The sequence below is a fragment of the Oryctolagus cuniculus genome, chromosome 11, assembly GCF_051225735.1.
Source record: "Oryctolagus cuniculus isolate XC-2025 breed Fujian yellow rabbit chromosome 11, ASM5122573v1, whole genome shotgun sequence".
NCBI classification, from domain to species: domain Eukaryota; kingdom Metazoa; phylum Chordata; class Mammalia; order Lagomorpha; family Leporidae; genus Oryctolagus; species Oryctolagus cuniculus.
In genome coordinates this window covers 83683221-83704611 of record NC_142877.1, presented here as the reverse complement: position 1 = coordinate 83704611, position 21391 = coordinate 83683221, and the positions used below count along the sequence as shown (strand labels likewise).

The window sequence follows — 21391 nt, the reverse complement described above, 5'->3', positions numbered from 1 at the left end:
CTGTGCCCTTATAATTGTAACTTTAACATTTGGGCTTTACATACAGGGCGTGAAAATTATGAAGGGAGATCCATGTCAATCATGTTTGAACAAATCTTTAAAAAAAAAAATCTCGAAGTTTGCAAAACTACCCTGTGACCTTTGCCAAAACAAAATTCCAGGTACATTTTGAGGTTGCAGTAGATGACTGCTGCTACTTCCTTTAAAGAAACATCTGAATATTGTTCAAAACACAAACCTCTCATTAGTTAGCCTTTGACAAAGAATGTCCAACTGGTGTACACAAGAGTTGTCCTTACCTTGCTGTTAAGCATCATAGCCCACATGCCAGATGGGGTGCAGGATGGGGGTGTGGATCCAAGATGTCTCTGGTATCCATTGCTTGCTCATAGAAAACAATGTGCTAAAAGTACAACATCAAAATGCCACATCAAAATATTACTTTTCAAACTTTCTTTTTTTTTTTTTTTAAGTCAGAGAGAGAGAGAGAGAGAGAGAGAAGGAGCTGCCATCTGCTGCTTTACTCCCCAAATGCCTGCAGCAGCCAGGACTGGACCAGGCTGAATCCAGGGACCCAGGAATCCATCTGGGCCTCCCACATGTGTGGCAGGGACCAAAAAACTTAAAGACATCAAGGGCTGCCTCTCAGGGTTCACCTTAACAGGAAGCTTGATTGGAAGTGGAGGAGCTGGGACTGTAACACACTCTGTTTTGGGATGACTTTGAATCAAGCACAGTTTTAAATACTGTACCAGTGCCCACCCATTGTTCAAACTTTTTATTTATCACAAGGAGAGGGGAGACCAATTATTAGCCTCATTTCTTGATTTTTTGGGTGACTGAACCATCATAGCAATTAGGACGTATAATTAAACAGCTCATCGGGATTGAAGGTCAAGGTGTCTGGGCAATGCGGAGAATTCAAACCTAATGAAATCTGTGCTTGGTAGCAGCTTGATTAAGTTTATGTGCACCTTTGGGTGGATGATTGTGTGTTCTCTCTCTTATCTTTGAGAGGACACATTGGACCGCTCTTTTGTAGAACAAACTTTGAACATGTTTAGGTTGTAGCTTCACAGACATATGTTTAATTATGCCTGTTTACGTGCTCTACTTCAATTACCTATTGTAGTCTACAGTAAAACGGAGAACATTTCCATTTGTGAAATGTTCATTTAGCCTTTCAGCAAAGGAACTTGAAACAGAGCTCTGATGAAAGTTTGCCTTAAGTCAGCATCCTGAAAATTCCTTCTTTTTATCAAAGCTGCACATGTACAAAAGCTAGAAATTATGTTGCTACAAATCAAATCCAGATGATTTTTTATTGTCTTGATATCCATCTTATAAGAGTAATTGTGGCCAGCGCCGTGGCTCACTAGGCTAATCCTCTGCCTTGCGGCGCCGGCACACCAGGTTCTAGTCCTGGTCAGGGCGCCGGATTCTGTCCCGGTTGCCCTCTTCCTGTCCAGCTCTCTGCTGTGGCCTGGGAGTGCAGTGGAGGATGGCCCAAGTGCTTGGGCCCTGCACCCCATGGGAGACCAGGATAAGTACCTGGCTCCTGCCATCGGATCAGCGCAGCGCAGCGGCCATTGGAGGGTGAACCAACGGCAAAGGAAGACCTTTCTCTCTCTCTCTCTCTCTCTCTCTCTTTCCACTCTGCCTGTCCAAAAAAAAAAAAAAAAAAAAAAAAAAAAAGAGCAATTGCAATGAGTCAGGCATGGTGCCTTGAACCTAAGTTTAATCTAACAACACAGGAGGAGAGGTACTGGCAAATTCCCTTCTGTGAAGCATGGAGACATGTTTCAGTAGTGGTGCATCAGGGTGGGGTTAGCAAAAGTAGCAAAAGCAAGCCTGATCTGGATACTTCTTCCATAGATTCTTTCTCTACAGAAAAACTGGAGTCACTCAGTGTACACACTGAAGTTCCCAGCTGAGGGTGGGCAAGGTAATCAACCCTCTGCCTTCTTTCAGCTCTCATGCTATAAACAAGGGTGCTTTTGGACATCAGATTAGTGCCTTGTTCATCATATTGTTACCTTTTTTGTTCGTGGTCTCCACCTGCACTGAGTGCTGAAATGCTTTCAAATGTTCCAAAGATAAGAATCTGTGATGCACCTTGCAGGAAAAATGCATTTGTTAGATATGCCTCATTACAGCCTGTGTTACAGTATCTTCTGTCATTCCTGCATCCAACAGTGAGGAAGATTCACAGGACAGGTTCCCTTGCCCTGGCTGGCATCACCAGTGCAAAGAGGGGCGCTTGAGGAACAACCCTCAGCTGGGAAAGATGACTGAAATTGCCAAGCTACTGCACATTTACAGGAGCTAGAAGAAGAGGCAGGAAGCAGTGTGCTTGTGCAAAAGGTATGACCAGATCCTGCCACTTTCCTCTGAGCAGGACCTGGGGATGTGCTGTTCCCTGTGTACTCGGCACCATGGACTCCTCCTCCGGAGGGGGCTGCCTCCCTTCACAAAAGACTCAACAATTACACTGAGCCCACAAAGAGACAAACTGCAGGTGTTCACCAATCAGTAGCCGTACGAGGCACAAAACATTTAGAACTGAGAAACAGGATGGAAAACCAGGTAAAGAAGTTACTGTGGATTTGAATGTGTGAACCAATTTGTAGAATGTGAGCAACCTCTCTCGAGGTTAGCTAACATCGAGACGGACATTCCACAGAAACTCCAAGCAAGCACAACACAATGTTCAGAACCACAATCCAAACCCAAAGGCCTACGAAAGGAGGTGGCAGGGAAGGCCGTGAGGTCAGGAGTGAAACGGCAGATGGGCATCAAGTGTATCTGTACCAGACACGAGAGCCCAAACCCTCAGCTCTCTATTCACTCCAGCTATGGAAAGAAGGAAGCTGCCTTCCTAAAGGATATTCGTTCTGCCGAAGTTATACAGGAATTTAAAGTCATTGGAGCTTTGGACCATGAATCAGCACACACTAATCAGCTTGTCCGGGAGAGTGAACAGTGTATGACGTTGGTAAAGGAAAAACAAGCAGTTCATCTGACTGCAAAGAGACTGACAGTTTATACATAGGTGATTTAAGGTTCGTTCATTTACAAGCCCCGATGGACTGTGGGGCTTTGTGGAGACTGCTTTTTCAGAAAGGGAAAGGAATGCCCATCAGGAGGGGACATTTGCTGCACAACTCACCTGCAGAGAGGTGACTGCGGTGCTTGAAGCACTACTCCAGTTGCCCTTCTGCTAAGGGAGAAGAGGGATTGGCATTTATCTGGAATATACTGTGAGATTTTGTTTTACTGCTTGAATGACGTGTCTCACATCTACTATTTCACTGATAAATTTTCTGAAACATGGTCTTATTTCACTATTGGACATTACTCTAAACCTTTGACAGTCCAGTAGTACCAGATCATGAATGATGAACCACAGTAGTTTTGTTTTTGCCATTTATGGACAGTAATCAGAATATTGTATAACAGTGAATCTGGAAATAATTAGTTAAGAAGTTTTCTGTGACACACACATACATAAGATTATATACCTTTTTAATCTGCTTTCTTTTCACTCAATAATTACTTTGAGATCATTCATGTTGTTTTATGAATCAATAGTTTATACTTTTTATTGCTGAGCAATAATCTATTAAATATATATAGAACAATTAGTTTATTCACTCACCCATTGATGGTTCAGTATCATCTCTCTTTGGGAGGTGTGGGTTCCCTTATAATTATTGGCATGCACTGAGCTAAATTTGGTCTGATAGCTGTAGCTTGCCAAAACCTTACTGAGGGAACAATATATCAATATCTGTCAATGTTGGAAATTCAGATACTTTTGACTTAGCTATCTACTTCAAGGAATTTGTTATAAAGAGATATTCTCACACTTACAAAAGACAGACGGCCAAGATTATTTTTTGCAATACAGATTAAGGGAACAAAATAAAGCACTTCTTTAGATAATTGATTAAATGAATTGTGATACACCCAAATCGGAGTAATGAGCTTTAAGTAGAATGAGCATTAATGTATACTGAGCTGTTATGATTTGATAGGTGTAAAAGAAGAAAAAATAATAAGATTATAAAAAAGTATATAATAACAGCTTTAATACTTATTTAAAAAAAAAAACAAATAAATAAAACAGACTAGAAATAAATCCCATAAAATGTTAACAGTGGTTGTTCCTGGGTTTGAAATTAAGATTTTGATTTTTTTGCTTGAATAGTTCTATAATATATAAAGGCTCTAAACAGTGTACAAACTACTTTTATTTAAAATTACTTCTTGAAAGGTTATTTTATGCATTCTCTTTGTCATGAGTATAATTCAGTTGAAGCAAGTACAGGGGGATTATTTAAGTTAGAAAAAGATTCCTTGTCTCAATAGGTCAGTGTAATCTGAGGCCAGGCTTATAAATTACACAAGTGATTGCTGGAGCCCTTTAAAATCCTCTCAACGTCTCACTCTGAATTTCTCCTGGAGGATAATATGTATACAAAAGTCTTCCTATACCAACTAAAATGATAACTCACCAATATGTCCTCCATCTTGAACTTTATACCTACATATCCAACTGTCTACTGAACATACCTTCCTGGAAATCACAAGACAACTCCAACAACATTGTCCAGGAATCAAATTCAATTTTCCCACTTCCTTCACCATTGCCACCAAACTGAGCCTCTTCCCATCTTTTCTCAACTAGAACTTATCATTACCAAATTCTATTCTGTTTGTTCCTAAATTGTAAGCTCTTGTCAACATTTCTTGCCTGCCAAACTGTAGTTGTCTCATTCTTTACTTTAATCCATTTATGATGAAATATCAACTATTTCACAAATATTTATGTGAGACCTTAGACTATAAATTTATTCATGGTTTATCTAAAATTACAATTTAATTGGACAACTTGTATTTTATTACTGTAGCTAGAAACCTTATTATTAACTGTAATAGTTTTAATTCCATCAGTTGAATAATCAGGTTTATTCTTATTGAGTTAATTTTTTCTTCAGAATTCATTTAATTGGCTGATATGACTTCTGGCAATGGCAGTAGACCAAAGTGATTGTTCCAAAATGATTGATTCTTTTTCTTAGCACAAACCTTTTTTAAGAAGCAGAAACTTCTTCTACAATCCTTGCAAAATTTTAAGTGCATTGGTAAATTTCAACTGTTCTGCACTACTATCCTCGCCTTTTGGAATCCTTGAGATTTCACTCCATCATAATCCAGTTTTCTTTCTTTTTTTAAAAAAGGCAGGTTTTAAGCCGTCTGCCTTATTTGAATTTTATCCAAAATAAGCCAATAGAGATCATCCAGTCACCTTGAAGAGTGCCACACTAATTGGAAATGACACGTCCCCCAAATTTTGCTCAGGCATTTCCTGTCACGGGGGACTTGGCTGTGTAACAAGGACAGGACAGGGAACAGCTGCCTCAAGGGAATTCTATTTGGAAACTGCACGGAAAGTGAGTGCTCTCTGGTGGTTTGGCCATCTGCCACGTGGCCTCTGTGGAAAGCCTTTGTTATTCCTGATCTCATTTTCCCCCTTGAAATTATCAGATGATTTCTACAAAATTATTGAATATGTACTACCATGTGAAAGTTATATATGTCAAAAACCCACTAAGGAATATTTAGCAATTATAAAAAATAAGTAGCGAAATTAAAGGTTAATGGCACAGTTTTTAAAATTAGAGTCATTGTTGAGTTTTATAGCTTTATAAGTAATTATTCTGCTTTCATATAACAGAACAATTGTGAAACTCTAAAACTGAGCAAAGTATTTTCTTTTCCCTTTGAAAACTTAAATACATGGCATGGTAATTTTAATTAACTAAAACAAGTGAAACGTATATAGCTTCTACACACTTTTCAACTTAGTAGAAATGTTGAAGACTGTTATGTAACATGGCAAAAGCCCTGATGCTTCCCTGCTGAGTTCTCAGAAAACCATTAGAACAAATTACAGTATGTGTCATTGCTGTCAAGCACAAAGGAGCGTTTAATCGTATTTGTTAAGTGATTTCAGAATAGCATCCTTGAGGATCCCCCGTCCGTCCCTCTCACATCCCTCCAGAGGTATAATGCCGAAGATTCTTCATGTGCCCTTCTAATGGCTTACTGAGTACTGGCATTTCAGAAAAAGTCGCCATTTCTTTGTAACTTGGGTAGACAGATGGTAAGGATATCTCATTGTCCAAAATGTTCATCTTCAGCTAAATCTATTCTAATTACTTTCAGTTGGAGACTACATGTTTCTTCAATCTAGTAATAATATTTTTATATAAACTTACTATAAGACATGAGAATGGCCACAAATTGTGGGTCATTTCAATTTAGCTTTTCTGCAGCTGTGGTCTAGTTCATTTCCTTTAAAGAAAGAAAATCATAAATGGCACATATCACATTGCAGTAAATGTGAGTCATGCGGCCGGGCCCCAAAATGCTCGTGTGGGAAGTAAGAAGTAGGTTTGAGGCATTAGTGCCGTTAGAAGGTATCATGGCCAAGAATCCTGTAGTGCTCATATCCTCCTCAGTCTTCCATCCTGCCTCCTCAGGGATTACCCACCAACAGAGCTAGCTTCTAAACTAGCTAGAACTTTAACCAAATGGGAGACTAGTTATCAGCATGGAAAACACCCAAGCCTCTTTAATACAGCTCTCACTCGCTCACTCTCTGGTGAAATACAGATTGGAGAATACGGCTTGGCCCCACACACACCCAAGTGAACCTCCCAGTAGAAATCTAAGATTTGGGGACTGTGTTTGACCTTGTTAAGAAGCCTGCATGCCACATCAGAGTGCCCGGGTTCAGCAATAGTGTGTGAGATCCAATTTAGATTCAAAGGCAAGGAATACATTCCAGTGTTTATCTATCTTTTGGGCATTGAGTGATTATAGCTGAGGCTAATGTCTTTGTTCCATCATTAAATGTGTGAGGGAGAATGGAAAGGTTTTAGTCTCAAAGTGTCATACTTGTTTTCAATCATCCAATTCAGTAGTGTTTGTGTTTTTGTTATAATTTTAATTTTACTGACGACTTAGTTGTCAGGATACTATAGAAAAAGTAGGCTCAGTAGGCTGATTTCATTTCTTGAAGACACTAGTGGTGGGTATCGCTAACTGTAAACCGAGGTTTCTTCTTCAGTGCTAAGAGGAAGCACCATCTGGCCCAAGGCAGTTGCTATGTACTATATCAGCATGGTTTCAAATAGTAATGAAGTGAATCTTCAAGATCTTTGATGTCCTTCTGACTAAACACGGAGAGTCTGTTCATCTTTCTGTTCCTGGCTTGACGATGTAGAGTTACTTCACATGGCACAATTATCACTAAAGCAGGTGGAATATTTTTTAAGTTGTTGGCCCATTCCTGGAAGAGATGTCAAGAGCCAAATTGATTTTGGCAGTAATGCTGTCAAGTGGCTACTTCAACTGCTGAACCCTCTTCTGTAAATAATATAAGAGTTGTTATGTTTTACTTTTTTATAGGAGGGTACTTCCAAAAGTTCATGGAAAATGGAATTAAATGATTGTTTTATTTTGGTGCAAAAATGGAAGTCAACACTAGTTTATTCATTATACACATTTTCCGTTAACTTTATGAAAATCCTGCATTTTATGGATTTCAAATGTTTTTGTACTGGAATAAACTTTTAATTCAATTTTCTGGGAGCTTTATGAAGTACCTTTGTATCTGTGAGTATTTTTTTTTTTACTCACTGGGTAACATATTTTCTTCAAAGTTGATGATGTACAAAACATAAGACAAAGACACTACTCTGAAAATTTTATCCTTGGAATTTTGCTGGATTAATTTGAACCTTGATTGTCTTACTCTAGTGGACATGACTTGTAAATAGTAGAAGCCATTTAATTTCCTTTGTTCATTTTCTCTCAAGCAGTGGCTAACTCTAGACAATGAGTCTCATTCCTCAGACTTTTTCGTTTATAGGAGTTACAATGCTGACATTTTGAAATTTTCCACAATTCCAAAAGGATAGAGAAATTATATATGGAAGATATATGGATAACTATAGCTTCAGATATGCAAAATTCATGTGCGGCTGCCATTTTTTTCAAAATGGGGAAAAACTCAAGATTAAAATTAGATATTTTTATACTATCTCTTACCAGATTAACCAATTTTCAACTGATCTAGAATTATTGGCACAAAGCATCCTCAAATAAGTAGGCTACATTTTTGGTGACTTAAGCTCTATTTCTGTTTTACTATAATATCAAGTACAGAATTCACATTCGCATCAGGGCACTAGATTTTGCAGGCACGGACTCCATTCCACTGAATGCAATTTAGTTTAGAGCCACAGACTCATTTTAGATATCTCCTTAGCCTAAAATCTGTCCTTAGAAAACCTGCAGCATTTTTATCGTATTATGATAAATACATTGTAGATTAATATTGGGCACCTTGTCCAATCACCCAGGTGGGTAATGAAGATGTATGACGTTTTAAAGTCAGTTACAACATCAAATAACTTTTCTTTATTCAACTCTTTTCTGTTTCCAAATCTGAAAGATCAAGAAATCCATTAAAATTATAGATACAGATATCCATCTTAATTCTTTAGTTTTTTTTATATTTAAAAAGACATCTTAGTTGTTTTATAATAAAAGCCATACATTCAGCAAGCCTTAATATACACTCTAATGGACTAATGAGACTTGAGTCATATTGTCTTTCCATGTGGCCTTTCTCATTCATTTTCTCCGATAATTCTGATTCTGTGTCTTTCCACTTTTTCCCTCTTGAGATAACTTGGTATAATGTCACTTGCATTACTCACACTGTTGCTGAAAGGCTTATTTCTTTTTTCCAGTCACTGATCTAGAGGGTTTTTTCCAATCCTAATTGTAATTCCACTGACATTTTAGTATCTAGCCTGCCCTTAGTGAGGCACTACAAAATCTCTGGAGCATCTGTGTTTTAAAGAGGCATTCCTATCCACTGGGGTATATCAGTTGCTTTCCACGTTTATGAACTTTGAGGATCAAAGGTTAATGTCATGCTTTTAATAAAGTAAATACTTTTGGGGGACCCACACTAGGGTGCAGCTAAGCTACCCCTTGTGGTGCCAGCGTTCCATATTGGATTGCCTGCGAGTCCCAGCTCCTCTGGTTCCTATCCAGTTTCCTGCTAAAGAGCCTGGGAAGGCAGTGAAAGATGGCCCAGATTTGGGCTCCTGCTATTCATGTAGGAGACCAGAATGGAGTTCCTGGCTCCCGGCCTCCGCCCGGCCCAGACCTGGCTGTTGTAGCCATTTGGGAAGGGACCAGTGGGTGAAATATCTCCCTCCTCCATCTCCATCTCTCTCTCTCTCTCTCTCTCTCTGTCACTCCTCCTTTCTCTTTCTTTCATATAAATAAATCTTTTTTAATAAGTACTTTGCAAATATAGATAAGCCTTTGTCTTTCAAAATTCTTTTTAGTATCCAAAATCAAGACTAAGTTTCTGAATGTTTTCATCCCAAAAAAATCTTTCCTGTGTTCCCATCTCTTTCTTAAAGAAAAAGTTTTCTGCTTTTTTGAAGTCAAGCTTACCCAGGTATAATTAACAGACATTAGTATTTTTCCTTTTTTAGTGTACCATTATAAGAATTTTAATTATATATAGCAATGTAGACATCACCATTATAAAGACATAGAACTTCAACACTCCCAACAGTGTCATCAGGCTTGGTAGTCAGCTCATCCCCACCCCTGGTCTCTGACAACCTATGATCTGCTTTCTGTCCCTACTGTTTAGCCTTTTCTAAGGTGTGATATAAATGGAGTCATATAGAGGATAGCTTCCTTAGTCAGCTACACACATTTGAGGCCCATCCATGTTCATGCAGGTCTGAGTGGTTTGTTCTTTTTGATTGCCAAGTAGTGTTCCACCCATGGGTATACCTTCAAAAGGTTCTTTGTTCACCACTGAAGGCTATTTGGAGGCTTCCAGTTTGTGCTGAGGATGAGTAAAGTTACTGTCAGTGTTTGCATCTTATTGTTGCATGAATATAACTTTCTGTTTAACTTGGTTAAATAGCTAGGATTAATGAGTGAATCTTACAGTCAGTGTGCACTTGGTCTTTATAAAAAACTATATCCTATTTTCTCAGGTGCTGTTTTGTATTCTCACCAGCAATACACACAATCTATTTTTTCAATATTCTCCCCCACACAAGATATTGTCAGTAGTTTTATAAACCTACGTGTTCTAGTAAGTATGTAGATGTGTCTGATTAGGGACTTAATTGGAGCTTCCCCAGTGACTAATAATGCTGCGAGTATCTTTTTGTATTTGCCACATATGTATCTTCTTTGATGATGTAGCTATGCAAATAATTCCCCTAGTTAAAAACTGGATATAAGGCCTTTATCAGATATGTCTTTTGCAAACATTTTATTCCACCTAACTTGTTTGTTTCATTTTCTCAACTGTGTTTTTCAAAGTGTTAGTTTTAGAGCATATTTAGAATAGGGATTATGGTTTATGGAGCCTCATACTTTATCTACTTTGACAAATTATTGGAAGATAAAGTTAACAAAAAGATGGTTTCAGTCTATCAGTTTGTAGTCCCTCATATAAGCAAATCTGTACATATGCAAATAATTTGAATTATAGTATAACATTCAGAATTCGAGGGAGTAGAAAAGAGACTCTCCAGGTAATATAGCTCTGTGTAACATTTACTTGAATAATATAGCAATCAGGAATTCTTTTGGCTGCAGGTAACAGAAAATCCAGTTTCAATGGTTTAACCAAACAGGGCTATTTTTCTTCATTGTAACAAAGTGAGAGGTAGGCCACTTATTTGCAAAGATTCAGGAGCTCCCTGAGTTATAACAGACACCTAGGCACTTCCATGGCCTCTCTTTTGGGGATGTAACTGCAGCTGAGCATATCCACTCTCAGGACAAGAAGTAGAAGAGGCAGAATGGACAGTACTTGCACCAAGAGAACCACAATTTCACAGAGGCCTCTCACCTGTTTACAATGGAATTGTTGCAAAAGAGAATGGAGTCATATGGCCGGACAGTGCTGGCAGGAGAGCTTGCAACTAGGGATTGTGTGAGGTATGTCTACCTAGTGTCTGCCTCACACAGAAATTTTTAAATAACATCAAGTTACAAAGGTCAGCAGAACTATTTTATAAAAGTAGAAGACATGAGGCAAGCATTTGGCCTAGTGGTTAACCCACCAGTTGAGTTCCTGGTGTGATCCCCACTCTTCTGCCTCAGCCCCAGTCTCCTAGTAATGCACACCCTGGGAGGCAGCAGGTGATGTCTCAGACTGTGTTCCTGGTCACTGGCTTTGGCCTGACCCAGCTCCAGCTGTTGCTGGCATTTGTGGAGTATACTAGCAGATAGGAGTGCGCTCGCCCGCTCTCTCTCTCTCTCTCTCTCTCTCTCTCTCTCTGTCTCTGTCTCCCCCTCCCTCCCTGCCTCCCTTTTAAAAAAAGTAAAAGACAAGACAATCAAAATGCAATTTTAAACTGAAGATTATTTCAAATTTACTACTGGCTTAGCAACTAAATTCTAAACATATCATTCCAATTGCACTTTAGACATGTGTATAATAGTAATGATAGCAGCTACTGTAATAAGGGCATAATGATAAAAAGGGATTGCGGTTTGTGAAACCACATCCTTGTCTGCCTCTTTGAGGATTAAGTTGTATATAAAAGACGCACAGATGGTAGCTTCTTAAAGTCATGCAGGATGAGGAACTCATAATTTGGTCTGTCATCCCTTACCCACCTGTCTGTACCTATCTGGATATTCAAGATCGAGAAGTGTGCAATGTAGAATTTACATTGAGATATCATCTGCAGTACATGTGTATAAATGCAAACCCAAAAGTAAAAATCCTCTTGTATTAGGATTTTAGCTCGCTGGCTAAATTCTATCTAAATTGGAACTCTGTCATAAACTTGGTAAACAGACTGAAGTTAAACTGACGCTTTTATTTAATTTGTACTTCTCATTCTATCAGTGATAACAATTCCTATCCAGAAAAATAATCTATTTAACTTTCAATATAAACAAAAGTAAAATGTAAACTATTCATTTAAGAATTTTAAAATAGCACTTCTTTTTTTTAAAATTTCATTTAGCAAATATAAATTTCCCAAGTACAGCTTAAGGATTACAATGGCTTTCCCCCGCCATAACTTCCCTCCCGCCCGCAACCCTCCCAACTCCCGCTCCCTCTCCCATTCCATTCGCATCAAGATTCATTTTCAATTATCTTTATATGCAGAAGATCAATTTAGTATATATTAAGTAAAGATTTCAACAGTTTGCACCCACACAGAACAACAGTACTAATTTTTTCATTGTTTAGCCCTGATGCCTAGCACACTGAATAGAATAGATCCAAAATGAGTGTTAGCTAAACAAGTGAATAAATGAACCAACTCACTCTAATTACAGTGCCTTATCAAATTGTCCCATCCTTGTAAACTTCCATCTGCTGGGTAGAAGCTCTAAATATGCAAAATGCTTTTAAGTCTATGAGGTTAGGAAATTACTGATGCTGAATTGTAAGGTAAAACTCTTAAGAGTTTCATCAGGGCCAGTACCATGGCATAGCAGATTATGCCATCTTCTGCACTGCTGGCATCTCTGTTCAAATCTTTGCTGCTCCACTTCCAATACAGCCCCCTGCCAGTGTGCCTGGGAAAGCAGCAGGAGATTGTCCAAGCACTTTAGCTCTGTACCCACAAGGGAAACCTGGATGAAGCTCCTGGCCCCTGGCTCTTGGCTTCTGCCTAGCCCAGCCCCAGTTGTTGTAGCCATTTGAATAGTGAACCAGGGGATGGAAGCTTGCTAGCTCTCTGTCTCTGTCTCTGTATCTCTGTCTGTCTCTCTGTCTCTCTCTCTCTCTAACTCTGCCTTTCAAATAAATAAAACATTTTTTTTAAAAAAAAGAATTTTACCAAATGCTTGCCCTGCATTAAGGATTAAACCCATCTTAGTGAATGAAGTGTGCTTAGCAATTCTGTGGTTGAATAGCAGACATATGGTACCCAAAGAATTCAGGGGACCTGCAGTCCCCACTGCTTCTTATTGAAGCTCATACAACCACTTTCTCTTGTTCAATTAAAGACACGCTCAGGGTATCTGGTGAAATATGTTAGCTTATCATGACCACCTTCCTCAAAATTGTACAAAGACTTTTATAGGTGTCCTTGAAAAGTAAGAAAGGCAATGATACATATTGTTCCTTAGGAAATGAGAAGTGGAGGAAGTTCATAAGGTGACTCAGCTAATGAAATAGAATTAATGACTACAGGCTTTGACCTGACACTATAATCAGATCATGTCCTCTTCAGCTCACTTTTGAAAACCAACTCATCAGAAAGCCCTATAGGGGAAAAAAAGACTGGTAGTAGTACTGGACTCATTTCATTTCATCGTAGTAGATTATAATCATAGAGGGAGATAAAAGTATTATTTCACTTTCATTTGGAGTGATGAGTTTGTTGATTTCAGAATTGTTCCATTGCACATTTACAACAACCCACTATTTAATGGTAGCCACTTTCTGAGTTCTAGACACTCCTTTAAACTACAAAGCAATGCCTGAAACAACTGAAAGTTTTCATTTGCCTCCGTGTTACCAAAATAGTGGTCTGATGCTTTGTTTACACTGGAAAGGCTGATAGGGTTAAAAGAGGAGGCAGATGGATGGGAGTGTTTGTATGCCAGATCTGTAGCTAACTAGCTATGAACTCATGAGCACGTAACAATCCCAGGACTCAATTTCCTTGTGTGCAGAGTTCCTGAATGGTCAGTTGTGAGGATTAAATGAGCCCATGGATATAAAATACTTAGCACTGTATTTGTCCTAAGTAAGTCTTCATCAGTGCACACCAGCATCGTGGTCATTTACTCCAACAATTATTTACTGAATGTTTACAAGATGCCTTACTCAGCACTATATGTGTATGTTTATGGCTTACTAATTCATGTAAGAAAAAAATACACAGTTAGGTTCCTATACCAGATTTGCTCAACTTTAGGTCTGCTGATATTCTCGTAGATAACTTTTTGCTGTGCTCTGTAGCATGTCTAGCATCATGCCTGGCCACCGTGCATTAGAAGACAGTAGCACAGTCCTGTTTGTGACAGTCAGAAACATCCCTGGGCATTGCCCAAATTCCCCTTAGTTTAGAAGTGTTGGTTCTTTGTAAAGAGCGCCCGTAGATTACTATCTCTTCTTTGTAAAAAATGACTATGGGTGGCAAGTTTTTGGATTCTCTCCAAAACAGACAGAGATCAAGTAAGACAAGAGGCATTAAATAACAATAACAGTGAAAACAAAAATAATAATAGCTTATTTTGATAAGTTTACTACATATAATAGGCAATTCTTTTTTAATCCTCATAATAGACCCAGAAGTTCATTACTATATAAATGCAACTTTTTCAAATGAGAAAATTGAGTCTCAAAATAAATCAAGTCGCTGAGCAACACTATACAACTGTTCAGCGGCCCAGTTTGTTCCCACGCCATCTTTGCAGTTTTCTATAAAGTACCGCCCCTTGTGTATCCTGCTTTTAATTCAACATTCAAATTGAGACGTTAAGATTAATGATTCATTATTTGCAATATTTATTATGTATTTGTCTTAGGCACTTTAAAAATTACTTTTTCTTTTCAAATAATGATCTTCCAGTTATTTGCAAAATGGTTTTCCTCATAGACAACCTTTGATAGGAGCAAAGAAGTCACTTTCTCTGGAAAATTGAACCCAAATGATTTCAGATGGCGAGGCACTGCAGAGGGTGAGACTTAGCTCTGCTTGGGAGGGCAGGAACATCTAAGAGAGGAGATGATATGAGAGCCAGGCTTTCAGTCATCATGTTAAATGTGGACAAATAAGTGTTTGCCAGATGGAAGGGCACCCCTAGCAGAATAAACAGAACACCCAAGCCTGCACAGGTGATACGGGTTGATGTCTTTGGGGACCGGTGTAGGTAGAGGAAAGAAAATAGGAAAATAAGACAGAGAGAAGGCTGGGTCTGCGTTACTCTGGCTTGGCTCCTGCAGGCATCGGACTTTGCCACCTTTCCTGTGAGGGCAGCAGACAGCCAAGAATACAGCAGTGCGCTGGTTGGGTAGGTATTTGATGATGACACCAAAGTAAATAATGAATAGTGGGGAGACCGAGTTTGTTCACCAGTGCAGCGCTTCCCACAAGAGATGAGTCAGGGTGAAGTGACATTTATTAACCAGAGAAGCAGAGCATGGGAAACCCTCCTCTTAATGGCACTATTAGATCAAATAAGTAGGATTTATCTTTGGAAAAGATGTCTCTACAATACCAAGTGAAGCACCTTCATGGAGACAGGCTCGGTAGCTATTAGTTAACTTGGAAAGTTTGCAGGAACACATTTCATTTTCTGGAAGTCTGCCTTGTCCCTATTCAGATTTCCCACAGAAACTGAATACCCCAACTGCTTCATGGAGGATCAAAGGTGAGAGAAAGATTTTGAGTTGTGCTCCTCCTATTCTAGTCTGGACTACTCTGTGTGTTTCTTTCTAACTATGTCACCTGGGAAAGGTGAGACTGCATTGGTGGAGAGCCAATCAGTAGTAGCTGAGCCAGCCAAAAAGTGTTGGAAAGAGATTATGTCTAGACATTCAATAAATGGTGTTGAATGGATGAAGTAATCACATTGCTAATTCACTTAAAAAACTTATGGCTTTAAGCATGTAAAATAAGATTAATAGAAGATGGGAAAAAACCTTCACTTTCAATTGTAGCTTTTCTATTTCATTTTTTTTTTTACTGAAATAGCGAATGGATCACTCCCCAAAAATACTCCAGCCTAATACTGAATAGACTAACACATAATGCAATACATTTTTTACAATTATATTATTTAAATCCCAAATAAGCATATCCTCCAACATCTCTACCCTTGTTTTTTTTTCTAAAACTTCTTCTTCTTTTTTTTAAAGATTTATTTATTTATTTGAAAGTCAGAATTATACACAGAGAAAGGAGAGGCAGAGAGAGAGAGGTCTTTCATCCAGTGGTTCACTCTCCAATTGGCCTCAATGGCTGGAGCTGCGCCGATCCGAAGCCAGGAGACAGGAGCTTCCTCCAGTCTCCCATGTGGGTGCAAGACTTGGGCCATCCTCTTCTGCTTTCCCAGGCCACAGCAGAGAGCTGGATTGGAAGAGGAGCAGCAGGGACTAGAACCAATGCTCATATGGGATGCTGGCGCTTCAGGCCAGGGTGTTAACCTGCTGCACCACAGTGCCAGCCCCCAAAATTTCTTCTTAAAACTATCCTTTCAGAGTCATTCCCCATACTTCACTTTATTTAAGATGAAGCAGCTTATTTTACCACTGACAGAAAACATCTCTGGAAATTAGCAGGAAGCCATTTTCTCTAATATGTTTTAATAGTTCTATTATTTTAGCTAAAATCATAATTAATATTACTATCTGCTATGTAAGGCATGCCATTAGATGCCAAAGGCATTGAAAGTATTATTTCAAATTAAAATGACCTTGTTAAATATTCTCTATCCATTGTCTCAGATGGGCAGAGAGAGGGTTAGAATACTAAAATAAGGCCTCCCAATTCCCCAGTTGTATTATAAGGCTCAGATTGAGTCAAATTCATCAGCAAAACCTGCACGCTTCCTACAAAATCTTCCTGGGTCCATAGTATATCCCCATCCTTTGGTTTCCCTGAATGCTATCAGGAACACGCAGCTGTATGGCTGATTTGTGTCACTCATTCTACGGTCTTTGTCTTTGTCTTTGCTCCAGAATACCATTTTTCTCTATATTTAAAAGACTCATCAATTATCTCATCTGCTCATATTAAAGTAAAATATATCAAAGTAGGTTAAGTTATAAAGGCTGAAAGTTATGAATGTGCATCATTAGCAGCAAAGCACCTTCCAACACAATAGAGTTTGGGCCAAGGAAAAGGTATTGTTAGCCTAGCTTTGTGGAAAATCAATTTGGAAAACTATTTTTAATGTGTCACCATATTCAAGAAGTGACTATAGACATAACTTTAATCACTTATTTGAGAACAGCTGTATATAAAGGTAAACTTTAAAAAATTAAGTTTTTATATATTTGATAAGCATAGGTAGCCAACTTTAAAACTTCTTGAATAAAAATGATTAACTTCCCTGCACTAGAGCTTTCTCCACACTAAAAAAAAGTCTATTTTTGATACAAATCATCAGCATAATTTATTCAGATTTATGTTGACCTTGTGACCAGAAGCTCCGATCCAAAAGTGAAAACGTATTGTCCTGTCTGCCATGGCAGTACAGACCCTCTTAGCGTTCTTACACGTGCCTCTCTTCTGTGAACATTCTAGGTGTATCAGTACATGCACGAAACCATAACTGTTAATGGCTGCCCTGAATTCCGTGCGAGGGCCACTGCAAAGGTAAGGCTTGAGTAACTTTAAAAATATACTCGACCCCAGTGATGTAGTAATTGATTGTGCGCGTGTGTGTTTCAGGTATTCTCGTGTGTACACTGTAAGAGAATTTAGACATCACTGGCAGCCCAGAGTCTAGAACCAGTACTACTTCCCAGGTAAAAATCCTAATGGAAAATTGAACGTTTCTGCTGCTTCTGTAGCTTAAGAAAGGAGAATGATTTCATTAAACTTGCTAAATGTCCATTTGGCACAAGCAAATCTACTGGTTCAAATACTACATGGTTTTCTGACACCTTCCTCCGATCCAAAAGAGCCTAGATCCTATTCCGTGCATGAAGATTTACTTGCATAGGTCTGAAGACTTGATTTAAGGTAGACGTGAGATGAACTGACACTGATCTAGAATTCTTTTTTGTGGTTCATCTGAGCAGTGTGTAGCTTGTTGAAAGAAAATGGTGCTCGCATAAAGAAAAGCCTGTCTCCTTTTGTGTTGGTGTCCACATTTGCTCTTTAAAAACTCATATCTAGAAACTGCAGACCTCCTACTAATGAAAATGCTACAGCAATAGGATCATGAAATTTTGTGGACAAGAGTGTGTTAGGGAACAATAATTTTAAACTAAAATCACTGATGCAGTTCTTATTTTGCAAATACAGAAATGTTACAACAGAAACATAACTTGCCTTTTAAAGGCTGTTATCTTTCTAATAACATATAAGAGGAACCAGTGAAAATAATCAGAATTTTCCATTTAATTTTTTTTGTGTGTTATGCCATCTCTTGTTTAGTTTCTCTCCTGAATTTTTAGTTTTAGTATGTAACTGAACACTGTAGATTTGGAAGTTCTTTTTTTTTTCTTTAACTTGGGCCCAAAAAAGGAGGGGAGGGGATTTTTATCATGACATCATGCTTTGCTTGTACTGAAGTGGAACACACACAGAAAAAAAAATGATCCCTACATGGTTTAATTAAGGGGAAAGTGAATTATGTAATGTTTTACCATTCTCATTTCTTATTCATGTAGAACAGCAGGATAGCAGCATAATGTTGCAATAGCACAATATTTTCTGGTTGTTTCTGGGCTGTCTGCATTGCATCCATGTCAGCCATTAAACCTATGCATGACGACAAGGTTTGCATGAGCAAATGCATGCAGCTAAAAACAAGCCATTATTTCCATATCATTCACTATCTTTCACTAAACGCAGACAGTAGCATAATGCTAAATTGATGTGGTAATGCCGTGTGTGGAAAAGGAAGGTGCTGTAGTTGGGAATCGGTATTTTCACAGCATAGAGTTAAATCATTTTATAGTAGGCATCTAGACAACTGTGGTTAAGGCAGCTAATGGAAATGGAAAACAGGCAAGCAAGCAGAGAATTTTCTCTTGAAAGAAACTACTCAAGCACTGTTATTTTATTTCTATGGGGGGGTAAGAACTAATGGTAAGTTTTTTCTGGAACTTACTTAAAAAATTAATACATGAATTTGAAAATAAGATTGTTTCCATATTAAATGATGATGCCTTATATATGTAAGTTTTAAAACCTTGGACTGTTCGCTTTACCTCTGTAACTATAGTAGTTGAAATATTAATGTAAAATGTAGGGAGGAAAATTCTGTTCCAAATAAGAGAATAATTCATAATAATACAGAATGTTGGTATGAAATAAGAATCATATGTTTGAATCTATTTTCACATTTTAGTTCTCACTTTCTTTTGTGCATCCTCAATTAAAGAAAAAAAAAAGCCAAATTTGTCAGGCCAGTGGGCTCATAATAGCAAAACTGTGTATGCATTCACAATTATATATTCATCTTACAAGAGCTCTTCAAATTATTGAATAAATATTTGAACATTTGTGTGCAGGCCCAAATTAGGTTGTATATCATACCAAGAAAAGGACAAGACAATCTCTGTCCTCAAGATGCTGTAGTCAACATGTAATTATATTAGGTAGTAGATAGACCCAAACTATTGGCAGTCTACAAACAGGAGGAATCTCATCTTACTGATGTAACTGGGAAATATTGGGTAATTTTTACCATAATGGATAACCTCTGGAAAGCAGGAAATAGTTGAGTGGGCTTTTCCCCTAGAATGGAATTGTGGATGGCTTCTAAACCAAGAAAGGTTCCTCCCTTTTGCATTCTTTCTTTCGCAGGGGAATGCTATAACAGGGTCTAAGAAGTTGCCTGAGCTACCCCTGCAAAACACAGGATTAGGCTCATTTCCCTCGTCTGATCACCAAAAGACCATGTTTTCTTTCAGGCAACAGTTGCAGCTTTTGCAGCTAGCGAAGGCCACTCGCACCCTCGGGTAGTCGAACTGCCAAAGACTGATGAAGGCCTTGGTTTTAACGTGATGGGAGGAAAGGAGCAAAACTCCCCGATTTATATCTCCCGCATCATTCCTGGAGGGGTGGCGGAAAGACACGGAGGCCTCAAGAGAGGAGACCAGCTGCTCTCGGTGAACGGAGTGGTATGTTCATAAGATAACCAGAGACTCTCCTAAGTGCTCGTCACTCTCTCTCTCTTTTTCCTGCTGTTAACTGAAGACAGTGTTGAGATGATAAAACAATTATAAGTTTATGTCCCAACAGCTTTCTAAGTGTTGATGAATATTAAACCTATAAAAGCTGTAATTCTATTTCTTATGTCTCATTCCACCTTACTCAGGTATGGTAAATATCGAGCGGTGGGGACATTATCCCAGGAAACTATGCCACCTAGCAGAATCTGCCTGCCCCTTACTACTGTAATTGAATAATCAGAAGAATGCTATTTCATTCTATTACTATAAGCAAATGCACACATTTTAAAAACAAAAATACAGGTGTTCATTTCGCATAATGTAAGGACATTTCATTTTAATTATGGAGAAAGGATAATTTTTATGTAATAAAATCCAATGTACTCAGAATTCTTTAAATCAGGTATTCAACAAGAGTACACTCAAAATTTTTTAGCCTGTCTTCTCCCTGCCCCATGCCTAAAGAAGTTTGATTACATTATCTATTCATCACATGTGTTTCAATTTTCAAATACAATTAAAAGATATAACAACTTAAAGTAAAAATCATCCTATTTTATAACCTCATATTCTTTGAATGTCATTAACTCCACATATAATAACAAGTTGCTAAAGAAATAGCTTTATGTGACAAATCGTTTCCTCTTCATAACTTCTGCTTACATCAAATGAATGTAACCCAAAACTATCTATTTCAGAAATATAAACAGGAAGGCTGACGCTGTGGCTCACTAGGCTAATCCTCCGCATGTGACGCCGGCATTCCGGGTTCTAGTCCCAGTTGGGGCACTGGATTCTGTCCTGGTTGCTCCTCTTCCAGCCCAGCTCTCTGCTGTGGCCCGGGGTGGGGGGTGGGGACAGTGGAGGATGGCCCAAGTGCTTGGGCCCTGCACCCTCATGGGAGACCAGGAGAAAGCACCTGGCTCCTGGCTTCAGATCGGCGCAGCATGCAGGCCGCAGTGGCCATTTTGGGGGTGAACCAACGGAAGGAAAACCTTTCTTTCTGTCTCTCTCTCTCTCACTGTCTAACTCTGCCTGTCAAAAAAAAAAAAAAAAGAAAGAAAGAAAGAAAGAAAGAAAGAAAGAAAGAAAGAAAGAAAGAAAGAAAGAAAGAAAGAAAGAAAGAAAGAAATATCAACAGGAGAATGTCAGTGTGTCAGTGTTTACCTTTCTACTAACCTAAGATCTTTTCTCTAAGAACTTAACATTTTTTGACATGTAAACTAAATTTGAGTTATTTGTGACCATGCTGATCACAATATCCAAGATAAAATGCACTTGAAATGTAATATCTGCCGGCGCCGCGGCTCACTAGGCTAATCCTCCACCTTGCGGCACCAGCACACCGGGCTGTGTCCCAGTTGCCCCTCTTCCAGGCCAGCTCTCTGCTGTGGCCCGGGAGTGCAGTGGAGGATGGCCCCAGTGCTTGGGCCC

At 38.7% G+C, this 21391-nt stretch overlaps 1 protein-coding gene across 5 annotated transcripts in view; it reads left to right on the top strand.

Annotated features, from left to right (window-relative positions):
* LIN7A (lin-7 cell polarity scaffold A) overlaps positions 1–21391 on the top strand; it is a 161446-nt gene that overhangs the window by 94316 nt on the left and 45739 nt on the right. For 2 of the 5 annotated variants that reach the window (XM_089307520.1, XM_002711366.6), the window contains exons 3-4: positions 17355–17426; positions 19697–19906. The exons of 1 other annotated variant lie outside the window; for it this stretch is intronic. In XM_089307520.1, coding sequence (XP_089163646.1) covers positions 17355–17426; positions 19697–19906 — 282 coding nt within the window. Of the gene's footprint in view, positions 1–17354; positions 17427–17501; positions 17579–19696; positions 19907–21391 lie in introns of all 5 variants that reach the window. 2 more of the 5 variants (XM_089307522.1, XM_089307523.1) reach the window with 2 other exon arrangements.